The following is a 15296-nucleotide window of genomic DNA, read 5'->3' on the forward strand; positions in this document are numbered from 1 at the left end:
GGAAAGGCGGTGGGGAAAAAATGATCTGGCTGAGCAAAAAAAATAAAATAAAATAACTCTTTCAAATTGTTGTTTAGCCTTTTAAAAATACATAAGGGTTTCAGAATGAGTCCTCATTGGAGGATCCTGAAAACTTTGTGGTACATCATGTTTCAGCTGCCCTTAAAATCCCTTTTTCTACAGGATATTAAGAGTTCAAAAACAAAACTCTGACAGTAAAAAAATAAAAAATAAAAAAATTCCAGCACAAGAAATCCTTACTGTGTCTTTGTGCTTAAGGAGCATCTTCAGAGAGCTCTTTAAGCCTCCTCACCATAAAAGCTGCTGTCACTGGGGAAAATAACATGAATCTATCTCCTACAGTAACTCGCAGTTTGAAATGCACATACGGGAACACTTACTCCTTAGTTAAATGCACTCCACCTTTAAGGCCACTGTCGAACACGCCCTTGCCTCTGCCACCAGCCAGAATTTGAGCTTTCAACACTATTTCCTTGGCATCTGAAAAGGGAGACAGAGGAAATCAGGAGAAAGGAAGAGAGAAAAAAAAAGAAGTTAGACAGACTACTTAAGAGACAGGTTCAGCACCTTAAATGCAACCTTGGGTCCAGCACTTATTTGTCCATATGATTGAAAGCAGAAGTTAGGAGGAAAATAATGGTGCAGGGCACATATGAATGGAATACAAATTATATTAGAATATAAAGTAAAAACTCCTTTGCAGAGTCACCACAAGCAAGGAGAGTTACTGTAACTACAAATAAAAATGGAAAACAAACATTGTTTTATGTAAATAATATTAAAAGTGATGTAAAACATCTCCAATCCAAGAGTCCAGCAGCTGTGTGTGACTGGTTTGTAAAAGTGCACTGAAAACACACTCGTGTACAATACAGACATACAGATAAATTGTTTACCGTGCTCAGCATTTTATTTCAGTGCAACAACATCCAAACGTCAGCACACTAGCACTAAACGCCAAGAATGACCGAGGTAAATGTGACTGTCTGTAGAAAAGTAAACAAAGAAACATTTAATTTGAGGATAACCACTGGTTGAAGGCGAGGATCGTATTAAGGTTATAACATTTTCCTTTGAAGTTTTTGCCATATAAAACAAATAACGGCTATAAGTTGTTTAACTTTCTACATCTTTTTTATGCCAGTTTTACTACAAGTCTAGTAATAATTTAGCATTGATAAAGATGTATAGCAGATGTAATAAGTCCACAAACTGTGTAAAAAAACTTAACTTAAACTAAAGCCTACTGAAAATCTACATAGTGACAAAGTAACAAAGTGAAGTGTATGTCTATATATATATATATATATATATATATATATATATATATATATTTAAAAGTGTTAAATGACATGTCTACAGCAGAAAAATAAGAAATGGGGCACCATCAGTGAACTCTATCAAAATGTGGAAAAGAAACTTCTTATTCAAACAATTCTTATTAATAGATGAACTTCTATTCCAAGAATTGTAAATTGTTTTTATTTTGTTTTAAAATATTGCCGTGAAACAAATGTGTCTGTGCAAAATTTTATAAATATGTTGTATTTATGTACCAAACTATTTTCCAAACACTTTGTTGGTGGTATACTACTTATTTGGTAATCCATCCACTTCATTGAGGATCTATTTATTAAACAAATCAACAGAACCTTCAAGTTAAGGGAACTTCTAATGCTAGGAGGATTAAATAAATATTTTTGCCATATTACCTTGCAGTGGGTATCTAAGAGCAGTAGTCTAATTCCATTTCCTAGTAGACTTTTGAACCTTCATTTAAAGTTGTAAGTCGTTAAAATACTGTGAAATGGGATCCCCTTTAAAAAGCTAATATGACATTAATTGTTGGCTATTTCTTTTACATAAAAATACATCAACAAACCTATATATGGCAATTACTGAGCTTGAAAAACACTGACATGCATTTTTATGCTTATTTAAGAAGAATGGCAACAATACTGACCATAATGCATCAAAATGGACCAAAATAAACATAAAAATGTTGTATATTAAAATGCAGCACTGTAGACAATAACAGTTAATTTGACAATAAAAAAAAAACATTTTTTGGTTCTGTTTTGCAAGCACAGCTTTTACCATTCTGTTTGAAATGTGTTCTTGAAAAAAACAGTTTGAAGAGCCAGACAGTGCTATCACTTCACCTTTTCCCTGCATCACAAAAAATATTGAGACACATTTATCCCCCCAGCGTGAACACACCAAACTCAGAGGTGGGCCTTAAGTGGAAAGGGGAAGGTTGACTTAAGATTCAGCTAATGTCAGTTGAAGAAAGAAAATAAGTAACTGCTCCGCTGTTGGATGCTTTTACCATGCCCTAATTATTTAACCAACATGAATCTCCCTGTCACTGCCACTGTGCAAGAATTCACACATCAGGAGGAGGCCCCTAAGCTGTCTTCAATATCCAGCCCACAATCTCTTTTTTATTTAAATGGAGCAAAGCTGAACTAGGTAATGTTTATCAAGGTGAGGGAGATCAACTGTTAGATGGTGGCTGCCATCGGTGTAAGAACTGGGTGGAAGAGGTTGATTGGCTATGACCAAAAAAACACCTTGACCTTGTTGTTGCAAACAGGCTCCTCTGCTTGTCTCTGTGGCAAAAAAAACGATAAATAAATAAAAAAAATGGGCAAAGCGAAGACTGTCTGGAAGCTGTTGAGCCAAGAAAACTGAAAAACACTGTCTGCGCTCCAAGCTGCTGTAGTGTGAAAAGAAACCAGAGAAAATAGTCTCTGACAGGGCGACAGGGATTAAACTAACAGTGTATAAGTGAGGCCTGCTCTGTGTTGAGAGTGAAGGGCTGAGAGGAGTGAAAGAGAGGGAAAACTGAGAGAATAAAGGTGTGCTCAAATGCAAAGGAGCTATAAATGAATAAATATGTTAGTAAAAAAAGAAAAAGAAAAAAAAATGCTACTGTGCAAAATTAAAGAGTTCAAAGCAAGATGAGAAAGAGTGTCCTGCAGGCATGAGGAGAAGACAGGGACAGCAGAGAGGAAATGACTTTTGCTATAGAAGGGAAAAAAAAGAAACAAGTGGCAGAACAAAGATATCGGCCAGCAGGGAGATTGCGCTGTTGAGATGTGAAGAAAGGTAAAACATCTGACACGCTGACAAAGACCTTAAAAACAGCAAGATAAGGGTTTTAATGCAAAAAATGATTGAATATAATAAAAAGGCATCTAACGTGTTAAGGGAGTTAATGGGGTGAGAACAAGGCAGGTGTTCAATCCTGCTGCACAAGTGTTCGATAGTAAACCTGCTTATTACATGGCTTACAAGTTATTATAGCAATGTCAGCAATTATGAATGGGTTCTGGAAAAGCAATCTGTCAGTAATCAGAGGACAACTTATAAAAGAAGAAACAAAAAGACAAGAGCAAAAGACAGAACGAGAAAATCTGCATGTACATTCTCAAACAACCACCTGAAAATTTCTGCAGAGCAAATTCAATGGTTAGGAAACACCACTCTGGGTTGACATGCGTGGAGAAGATAACGATGTCCTCAAAGATCACAGTGAACACAGTGCATGGTAAAAGAGCAAGGCGACCATTATCTGCTGGTATGACAGACATGAGATGGCCTCAAACGTTCAGACAAAGGTTGGTCCATAATGAGCACCGAGCAAAGTGAGAGGTGGTTGGAAAAGGAGCAGCAGTATGTAAAATCAGAACCAAATCTTACTTTTCTAGTCGGCCCAGACAACGTAAAGTACAAGAGGAGAGAAGGTCACATGTCTGAATTTAATCAGTAAAGACACCAGTGAGTGCTGCTGAAGAGTCAGAGCTGGGGGTGTTCACGCAGTGGAAACATACAATATTAAATGTGTAAACTAAGAGGTCAGACTAATGAAGGGTGACGCAGATGTGTGTTCTATCAGAGAACAATATATTGTACACTCTGTCCGAGATGTTTCCTTCAATGTATGTCCTCATTACTGAGTGCACACCCCACAGAGCGAAGATGTAGCAGATAAATGAATAATTTCACTTGATACAGCCACAATAATTACAAATACCTCCCACAGAAAGTGGTCTGGTTATTAGCTGAGCGAAAGAACCTTTTTCTTGGGGGAAGGGAGACAATCTTGCATAATAAGTTCTCCTCTTCCATCTGAATCATACATGGCCCACTGTGAAGATGTAGAACAAGATTTTCATCTCCATTCATTTTCTATTTCTTGGGGACACGGGGGAGGAGATTAAACATTGCACTACATCTCCAATCACATCACATGCATTCTGAATAATGCGGTCATCATCCTCAGGCCTTACTCATTTCCCAGTAATGAGTGCAAATCAACTCGCAGTCTGCTTGCCTGTGACAGCAGCTGGCAAGGAGGATGTTACTTGTACAAGAAGTCTCTCTTTCTCCCTGTTCATTCAGCGCACTGTTGAAAGATCTGTTCTCTTCTTCCCCGCCCTTTCCACGGAGCTCATTGGTGGCCAGAAGCACAGTTAGCTGTGGTCTGATATTTAATGAAGCCTTCGAGGCTGTGCCATGAGGGGGATACTGGCTGGTAAGGGACAAATGTAGGCTACGTGCCAATCTGGAGACAGTAAGATAACACGACCATCTGCAAGGAGAGAAAAATATAGATCAGGATGGGCCTTCACCAGTATCCATGTGAGCTGCAATAAAAATAAAAATGTGGAGAGTAAATGAGGAAACAAAGCTCTTGGGAAGAGGAGGAAAACAGACAGAGAATGTGAGACGTCTCATGGATAAACGCCATTTATATTAGGGGAGAGAAGGGAGGGATGATTCTGCATCCCTTGTAGTTTATTATTATTTTGAGGTGTTTTAAGGCTATATATAATCAGACACAAGCAAAACCTTTCATTTGCTATCTTTCACTGGCAGACAGCATCTCTTTAAATAACTTCAGTTATAATGGAACATGCACATATAAATTTAAGTTCACCTTCATTTTGCCAGTTAGCTTTTTGCTGACACACAAATAAAATAAAATCCATAACATATTGCAACAGAACATAACAAAGGCAATGAATCATAATAATTCTTCAAAAAAAAGAGTGACGTCATGATAGCTTTGTTATTTTATATGAGCAAAAAGCTGCACATGTGCACCTGTTTCTCTATTTAATTAACATAAAAAATCTAATTAGGTCAACACTTATTTCTGTAAAATAACCAGTGTAACTTGTCAACATTGTCAACACATCATGTTTTAATTACACTTTAGCACGGTCAAGCACAGTACACAGAATGGGTCAAGCTTAATAACAAGGGTCCTTGTGTGATTATTTTATTTCAGCAGAACTGTGAAGCTAATATTGTTTTGGATAAGTTCAACTTTCCATAAACCTTTCTCATTTCCAATTCTACCAGACTGTGAAAAGGTCAGACGGGAAATTTCTCTATCCATGCAGTGATCGGATGTGAAGCAAAAGAAAAATAAAACAGTTTTGCATCTACCTTGACATATAACGACCTCAGATTCTTAAGCAAAATACATTTAGTGCCTGTTCAGTTGAGGTTGAAAGGGCAGCCGACACTGGCACGCCAGTCAGAACGCGTGCATGGGTATAACGAGAAACTAACAAACAGATTTGGACACCAAAAAACGTCAAAGACCACAACAATTTTGCCTGCCATAACTAAACGCATCATTACCATCACACCGTCTGGTCTAGTTAAATCCACTGCCCCTTTGTCTGTCTCTGTATCTACAGTAATGATGCCATCTTAGTGCTACTCAAAGAAAGAGAATATCAGTGTCCCAGACCGACAGTGACACCTTTTTTGACACCTCCTCCAATCAGTGCTTGCATGACAGCTGAGTCCTCATTAGAGGAGAAGTCCACCCGGATTTCAGACATAGAAAGCACCTCTAATGACAACCTGAGATGGCCTAGGTCTCAGACAGAGAGCAACAGTTCAAACCCATGACTGAGAGACTGTCACTGCGATGCAACCAGAGGGGTGACAGTAATGATGATAGTGTTGTGGACGGTTGATGCTAAATGACCACACAAATGTCTGCAGGGACAATCATTTGTGTCACAGTAAAACCTGCACAAAGATGTGCACTCCTATCGAGATGCATTGTGAGACACTTGACTAGAAAAATACTGAGTCTTACTTAACAAAACTGTAACCAAGAGTCTGCACAGAATGAGTTGCTCATTCCTCATTATTGAGTGAACAATTTTCATCAGTTCAGCATGAACAATAAAAGACGAAGAAGAAGAAGAAAAAAAAGATTAAAAAAGTACCAACATCTGCTGTAAGATTCTGCTGATGCATCAGAGGGCAGGAGGACTACTCGTAATGCAACTTCCATGGATGAGTAATGAAGTGTGCCTAATGGTTGGAGCTCCTTACAACAAAGAACAAGGTGCTTGTACATTTCATTCTGCTAGTGTTCATTCTGTCTTCCCCAACTTACTTCCTAATTTCAATTTCAGCAAAACAACCAGGAACAATCTACATTAGTAGTGGACAAACAAAAACAACAAAAAGGAACGTGTCCACTTCTACTATAAGCATTCCTTTAATAAACTGAAAAGGATATGTAAGGAATATTTTGACATCTTATCCAGTACATGAATAGGTTAGGGTGTGTAATGAGGAGGTGGAAACACAAAGCTGCTTACAGGAATCAGCTCTTTGAGAGACAGGCTGCTTTACCCCGCAAAGCCTATTTACAGCTGTAAGACAATTTCAGATCCATTGCCTTCTCTTAGCAATGCAAGACCAAAGAACCTGCTAACGTAGAGGATAACAACAAGTCTGCTGAGAGGTCAGTGTAATGTGTCTCTGGGCAGCTGCACTTGTCTGTGTTTTATCTATGTTTGCAGATTCTACAAGAGTCTACAGTATGTGTATGTTTTATCGGTTATACACCCTGTGAGGAATTACTGCTCTGCCCGTATGTCGACTGGGCACAGGGCCTGTGTCAATAACCTTTTGTTACCACACCAACCCCTCCCCTCTTTTCTCCTCAGTGTGTGCTGTGAGTGTATCTTGGCAGGTAGCACAGGCAGAAAAACTGCAGGCTAACATCTGTCTTCCAGTGTGACAGGCCAACCCCGCAGAGGGATGATAGTTCTTCCATCCATCAGCAGAGGCCTTGCAGGGAGTGGGAGGGTAAGAGAGGCATGCAGCTCACTCCACCTAACACTTAGCACTTGTTTTCAGCTGCACAATGTCAAATTGGTAATTTAGCACTACAATTATTTTATAAAAGAGTTGGGTATACATATAAGTGAGTTAACTGATACAACCAAAAAAAGGGCATCTGCAACAGTGGAAAAGCAGAAAAAGCAACAGCTGAGATAATGGAAGGATACAAAAGACAAAACAAGAAGAAACAGGGAGACAAGTCGCTGAGAAGGGAAAGGCCAGAATGTGTGGGGAAGAGGGATAAGAAAGAGCAATGTTGTTGCAACTTGACATTACCAGTTAATGGGTATGTAAATGAACCTCAACCCATTTAAGAAGAAGTTATTACCATATTATGTGTTCCCAACTCTGGCTACGAAAACAGCAGCAAGATGGTTAATGGAATGAAATTTGTCAAACGAATTTCTTTTAGAGTGAACACAAACAGATATGTAAGCTTCAACAATTAAACACAAACATTCCTTACAAATGCACACATTGGAAAAAAACAACAACTGTTATTCTATAATTATATTACCCCAGTTAACACAAAGACTACTAAGTATATACCAAATATGAATATGGAGTGCTTAAAACAAAATGGAAAAATGTCAGTAACAAAAAAAAATGTTGCCTCGTGGTAAGACTCCCTTCAGGCAGAATGATGACCACGCAACCTATTAGAATATCTAATACAACCTATTAGAACGTGGCTGAATGGTGGCAAGTTTAGAAAACCTGAAGGCAATCGTGATGCTGCTATGCTTTTAGTAATTGGTAAAGTGTTTTTCACTGCTATTTTCCATGTACCAATGATGCCTCTAGAGCTTTCACCACGCTCTATGTGCCCGCCATAGAATGACTCTCTTGGACCTCGTCAGGATCCAAGAGAGTTATACCAGGACAGGTATCAGGGGTATTGCATCTGCGTTAGGTTGTTTCTATGATCTTGTTGCAACCACAGTCAAACCCTTAGCATGAGGCCAGAATACCCAATCCTGCTTCAAATTCTTCAAGACAAAGCCACACTGGCATACACAAATACACTACCACCATGCTCCCTCACGATCCACCCAAGACCCTGATAGGGTGGTACCACAATGATAAACCCCAAGAACCTCGCTACTGAAGGTATGTGCAAGCTCAAAACCACTGTGGACCTGTGACACGCTGACTCGTGAGATTCCAATGCATTCTAAATACACGCCTAAAAATCTTGCCAAGTCCAACCAAGTCTTAGCTTACTTTTTTAATGTCATTTTTAATGTCATTCAGTATGAAGAGAGCCTTGGAACATGAAACCAAATTTGAAATTATTCACACTGAACCAAATATTTTGACATCAAGGTTGAGGTGTTTAAAAAGAGAATTGTCTTAAAAGAGGTAGTAAACGTTTCTTCCCTTGAATACTGTTTTTGTTTGATTTTCAATTTGAAATTAAATTGATGAATTTTCGTTTGTTTGTTTGAAATCACAAATAGTATCACTGCCAGTAGTCAAAGTATTTATGGTAAGTGATAACCACTGTGTTGAAAGTGGAAAGACTGACAGCAAGAGTGCAAAGATGGCAGCAACACAAGTGCAATCTCTTGAAAAGCTAAAGCTGCATAATCCTTTGAAGTTTAAGAATCTGTTGTAAGATCAGTTGCTTTGATAGATAAGCAGCTGGTTGAATGTCCTTTGTCCAGTATGGACCAATGACAGGAGGAACTGTTATGAGTCCCAGCTGGCATTCAAACGTGCACAAACATACTTCTAAGGGAGTTATAATGACTTGCACTACTTCAGACAAAGACAGCAGTGAAAAGGCCGTAGTCGAGCTAACACGACTCAGTACTAACGGTTACTGTCAGCACTTTTCACCAGAGACACCAGAGTCTCATTTTCTGAAGGGGAGAAGATGAAAGTGGTCTTAAAAGGCGCTTGAAATGTTGAAGTGCACAAGGAGACTCCAGTGGGGACAGCGTGAATGAGATGGGAGGGGATGCACTGTGATGAGAGGTCTGGCCATGCTCCATACTTTAACAAAGTTTGACAGTAAGATATATTTGTTTGTCCCTATCTGCAGTGGAAGTGGACCACATGTGCACATAATGTGATCAGACCTGCTGTGGCATTTTTTTTTTCTCTCTCTGTAATCACACTATTCTATTGCTAAATCTGTCCAAACATGTAATTGGTGAGATAAGAACAGTATTACACAAAAAGAGTGGAGTATAATAGAATTTGAAGCGAAAAGACTCTAGCTTCATAAAACACTGCTATCCAAACCTAGGTAGGCGAAAATGGAAATGAACTGAAGAGAGTACAAAGACAAGACACATAAAGCAGAGACTAAGGAGAAAATAATCTCAGTAATACTTCTTACAAATTCATTGCTCACTGAAGCAGAAAATGGTCTTAAAAAACCCTGTAATTTGACATTATGCAGATAAAAGCTTTACCATTCGGCAAGTTTGGGGAAGTGTGTTAAAAAAAAAAAACTGGGCTATGAGTGATGCTAATGTATACATCAATAACCAAGAAATCATATAGATTTTGAAGCCTTGTCATAGGTAATAGGTCTAACTGTACTACACACTGTATACAAACGCAATCAAGAGCCTTATAAATACATTTATTTTTGTAAAAACTGGAAATTCTTTATTTACACGTATTTTACTGAGAGGGAAATCAATAATCTGTTCGGATCTAAATTTAACAGCAGCCGAAATGTATTAATGTCCCTTAAACTGACTGACCAACAAGAACAATGGATGCCTTAAAAAACATTGTAGCAGGTAGTACCACAATTCAATTACACATTCTGCATCTCTACATAAGCCTATAAAATGAACCCATTCCAAAATTCTGGGGATTTTCTTATTTTTAATGTATCAGAAAAGGACTTTAATGATGACTGCATTGTTCTCTTTACTGATGTCTTCCTAAAATAGTCTACTAGCAGTCTGGTACAGGTCTAGTCATCTTCTCTATCAATAGTCACACTTAATTTATCTGTATATAAAACCTTAAAAAAGTCAATTTTCAGCTACTTCTTAGTCTACTGATGCCTCACCTGATAAACATCACTGAATGATATTCTTATTTTATCCTTTTCTACCATGGCAATTTCTCTGAGCTCTTAGATGACACTTTGTTTTGCTGGAAACTCTGTGTTGCAAAGAGATACAAAAAAATATTGTTACACTGGTGGAAAATGCATTGTTGTCAGATAAGGAAGTCCTCAGCACTGTTTGTAGTAATGCCCATGAATGGGGGGGGGGGGTGAATTGTTGTGACAGATGGCACAAGCTAGACAGACTGTTGGGTAAAGAAACATATGGCACCTTAGGCACCATTAGTCCCAGTCAGAGGTATAAATGTTTCTCAGTCCTCTGCCAGAAGGGGCTGGACCGTTGGTCTCAGCTGCAAAGTGGGAATATACTGTATTATACATCTTGTGCGACTTAAGAATGTTACTGCATTTGTTTAGTAATATGTAATTTCATTAAATGCCACTAATTAAAACATGCCTTCTTCTAACCAGATTGAAAAACTTATGGGTATATTTTAACTACTTTTAATATTTCAGGTTAATAGAAAATCAGAAGGTATACAAAATTTCTCTTCTGTTCTCAGCCTTGTAATGTCTGCCATGTGAAGAATGCAGACGTAATTATAGAACTGGACAAATAAAATTAAACCCCTTTTAAAACACAGATAATTATGGAATTTATAGATATGTAGATGTGATCTAATGAATCTTGGTTCACCTTTCCAATCTAAGAGTTTTACACACTTCACGAACGACACATTGCTGCAACCTCAGGCATGTGTGATGTGTTGTGTGGTGAAGACCCAGGGCTCACTCGTACTGTGTACAAGGGAGAGGTACACAGTAAAGAGGCCCACAAGCATCCAAAAACATGACTTTTAACGTGAAGTGTAAAGTTTAGATGTCCAAATCATTTCTATGACTTGGAAGAATAACTTCTCTTTAAATTTTATCAGCACACATGTGGCTGGAAGTGCATGAATACAAGTGGTTGTACAGTTACAATAAGAGTTGTATCAAGAATAGAGAAGACACAAGTTAGTTGATCACTTTGACAATCATCATATAAAATATAAATCATATTATATAGATCTAGATTTGAGTTCATCAAACATTGTGTAGCTGTATTTGTGGAAGTGGGTATTCTTTCAGAATAAAAAAAAAAGATAAAACTGTTTGATTAAAGAAGTGTTGCCAGTAGTCTCTGTCAAAGCCAGATAACCTATTTTGGAGTAAAATGTTGACTGCACATTTTTTGAAGAACAAAAATAAAACAACAAAACAACATCTGCAATGTCCTGAACATTTTTATTGTTGAATGAGTCAAACAAGACAATCTGATGTAGACCATGTAATAATAATGAGATATAAGGTGAATTTGAAGTTCATATGTGAAGCACTTTTGTTACACAAATGGGATGTTTCTTTACTCCTAAATGAAAAACATATTGGATGTATTTTATTTTACAAGAGATATGGAACTTCTTTTATTTTTGAATGACAAAGGTAGATTTTTTTAGAGAAAAAAATAAAATTGAATTAGAAAAAAATAATAATTCAAATGGATTTAATGAGACCCTTGATATATTATTCTGCATTTTAATATAATCCAGATGCTGTACTTAAATGTCTTTCTTTGGTAAATTATTTCCAAATTAGGCTGATTTTAAAAGAAATCTTCACATTCACTGAACTGTCAACAAGAATGATTCCTACATGAAACTGAAGGTATTCCCAAATACTGAATAATTATTGTATTTTTGTCGTTGCTGCATGAATTTATTCTTTTAGAACTTCTGATATCAAATATTTAGAAAAATTCAACCAAGATGTTTGATATTTTCCACTCAGGTAACAATATTTGTTTCATTTTTGAGAGTTTTTGAGGAGAGCAAATCCTTAAATATCTTATTCCCTCTCCATCACAATTCATCATTCATCATAAGAATTTCCAAATCTACAAGCCTGCATCCATACTGAGACACACATTCACATACCTGCCTCATCAAAGACTCAACTAGTGTCAAGGTAGCTTGCTATTATTCAGTATGCCAACATATCAAATTAACTATCCTTCTAATAAGCACACATGAGATTAGACAGTCATGCATTAAAACTGTTTACACTGAATATTCATGACAGAGTGAAATAAATTAAAATGTTTCGCTCTTCTAGTAATTGTCATTCTGGCAGTGAGACTACTCATGGAAAAACACAGTAGTGGTAAGACTAAGATAAAAAAAGACAAAAAAAATCAAACTTTGGTACAATTTGTCATGAAGGTAAAGAACAATGAAGAATAGCTTTCCCTCCGCCCCATCTCATTTGATAGGAGGCGTACATGTTTGCAAGTGTATTTTGCTCACATTCCTCACACAGGCTCATCATTCAGCTAAGATAAGTCTGCAAAGCCATGAATCTCTCCATCACCATTTTGTCAATGAATGATTTCAGTGGGGGGCAGCAGGTATGGCAGACATGAAGGCAAGGAGGGACTGGGAAAATGCAGTTTTGATTTAGAATTCAGTCTGAAAATCCATCAAGATTTGCTCAGCAGATGCATCTGTCAAGCAGGTGGCGATGCACAAAGTGGACTACATAATCATATTCTTTTTGCTGTAGCGGAGCACAGGTATGTGAACGTGTCAATTTGTGTGTGTACACAAGGCCATGCAGACCCGTCTCAAAGGTAAGCACAAAATCTATATTCATTATCGAAGTGACTAAGGTATCTCAAACTTGGTATGTAGAAACAAGGGTATTGCAAATTTCATGTTTGAGAAATCCTGTTACAAATGAAAAAGCAGTCAACGTTAAGTTTGACTCTAGAACGTGAAGAAAAAAATGTCTAAACCTCAGGATTTCATCTGTTATAAAATCTAAAAAAGCAAACATGTCAACAAGCAGAATGAGTCTTATTTGATACTTACGGTCATAGGTCTGCAACAGTTGCTGATAAGCAAATCTTGCTTATTAAATTTGCTTACAAATTACCATTAGGAGAGATTGTACTGTTTGTGAACTTAAGCTGCTCTAACTTGACACCTTAATATACACTGTAGTTTTGTAGGAAATTTTAATTTAAGCATGACTGACTTGACTTTTTCGTGACTCAACAAAAGAAATGTTGTGTTTTCACATAAGAAAAACATTAAATAAACTGAACCTAAAAGGCAACGGGACACCATTTCACCAAAATGATTGCGGTAAAAATTACAGATGCCCTGGGACAGTTAAAATACTACAGGGCAACCTAGTGTGAAAAATGGCCTTTAATGAGGTGGCTAAACCTTGGCACAAAAGGTGGTTTCACTCTTCACGACTTCAACTGTCTCTGAACAAATTAGTCACATGGGCCTTGTGCTGGAAAATAAATGCATATTTCTCCCTCCGCTCATGTCCAGCTTTCTTTGCACATTAAGAAAATGCCATGATGACATGATATAACACCACCTTCTCCACGGCCTTTCCGAAAAGGACACTGACAGAGGACGCCGATTTCACTCTCATGCCTTCAGGTGATCACATTTTAGCCCTTATCTGACTTGCTAATGCTGATATAAATCCAAACAACTAAAGCGTGTCAATGTGGTCATGGTTACATTTTAATCTTAGACCAAGATCAATGTAAAAAATTGTTATATTTTAGAAAAACTAACAATTTACTGAAAAGAAAACAGTAAAGATACACTTCATTGCATTGTACCAGTACATTCTTAATGTAACACACAGGTTGGGTTTGGACTGACTTGCTCTGTCTGGACCTTGAGATTCTTTGGAATAGACTAAATGTTGTGGCTAGACAAAGAATTAAGTACATTTTTTTTGTATCTTTTGGAACTTCCTTTCTAGCAGCCAGCTAAAAAAATAAAAAAAAAACACCTTTCCTATTTCTTTAGTTGCAGTCCTAAAAATGGCAAAGATAACACAGTTTGATTGGCATAAAATAGTATTTCTGCAACAAGGTGTTCCCCAAAAACCTATAAGCCAAAATCTTTGTGCATAGTAAGCTGGATCAACTGAAAGAGGACGATAGTGCTAAAACACAAAGAGATCTTTGTTGTTTCAACACAAGGTAATGAGCACAAGGCTAAACAGGATACTATTATAAGGCTATTACTTTAACACTGCTGCTGATATTACACATAGCACATATTTTATTGAAAACATAAAACAACTGCAATTCAGCAATATTAGAAAATCTGTAAGAAATCCAAACCATGTCATCGTGTTCCTTTTATGAAAGAAAGTAACACAAACAATGACTTCTCTACGCATTCCTATGCAGGCCTCGAATCTTGAGTTAAATTCAGGAGTGCTGTCAAAAGCGGAAATTCAAAAATATAATATGATCAAGTCGATCAATAAAATTATTAATAAAATAATGGAAAATACATATTTAAACTGTATTCATGAAAAATAGGTACTCTTAAATGGTTGGAGGTTGCAGGCTATAAAACCACGGTCAAAGATGGAAAAACAAAGCACATAAATGTCAAAGCCTTAAAACATAATGAGATGCGCCGTTGCTCAAACAATGTTGAACCTGAAGGTTGCTAATCTCAGTCCTTACAAGGTCGTCTTCTTCCAATTACAACAAAGTACCAACAATTCGGACGAGTTTAACGAAGAACAAGAAAAAAGATGAACCCTGTAACCATAGTAACTCTGCTGCCAGATGAGACCGGAGGGTCAAATAAAACACAAGATCACCACAGTCTGAATAAACATAGGTTTTTTTTTAATATGATATAACATTAAAACAAAAATCCTTATTTAGTCTGACAAATCACTAGACAGGGAGATAATCTACAGATAATAGGATGTGCACATTATGGTTTAGTCAAAAGTACAACAAAAAATATTCCAAACTGCTCAGCCCCTAAAATCCTGTATTCAGATAAAGTTTTTGGCTTTCAAAACTAAAATAGGAATTATTATTTTTAGTTTATTAAGTAGTTCAAATCTTTTGAAGTGGGGTTCTGTGGAACAGGTATGAGCAATTAATATCTTACCTGTTGTAAATAGCTCTTTGAACAATCTCAGTTTGGAGAAAGAAATTGTAATTCTGACCAGACAGTCAAACAAA

The 15296-nt window shown here is 37.1% G+C and overlaps 1 protein-coding gene across 1 annotated transcript in view; it reads right to left on the reverse strand.

Annotated features, from left to right (window-relative positions):
* The window catches only part of suclg2 (succinate-CoA ligase GDP-forming subunit beta), a 95236-nt gene that overhangs the window by 54452 nt on the left and 25488 nt on the right, over nucleotides 1–15296 (reverse strand). Inside the window, exon 3 of the mRNA XM_017429946.3 lies at nucleotides 402–501. Within this exon, the coding sequence (XP_017285435.1) occupies nucleotides 402–501 (100 nt within the window). The remainder of the gene's footprint in view (nucleotides 1–401; nucleotides 502–15296) is intronic.

Source organism: Kryptolebias marmoratus, linkage group LG4, assembly GCF_001649575.2.
Source record: "Kryptolebias marmoratus isolate JLee-2015 linkage group LG4, ASM164957v2, whole genome shotgun sequence".
In the NCBI taxonomy this organism is placed as follows: Eukaryota; Metazoa; Chordata; class Actinopteri; order Cyprinodontiformes; family Rivulidae; genus Kryptolebias; species Kryptolebias marmoratus.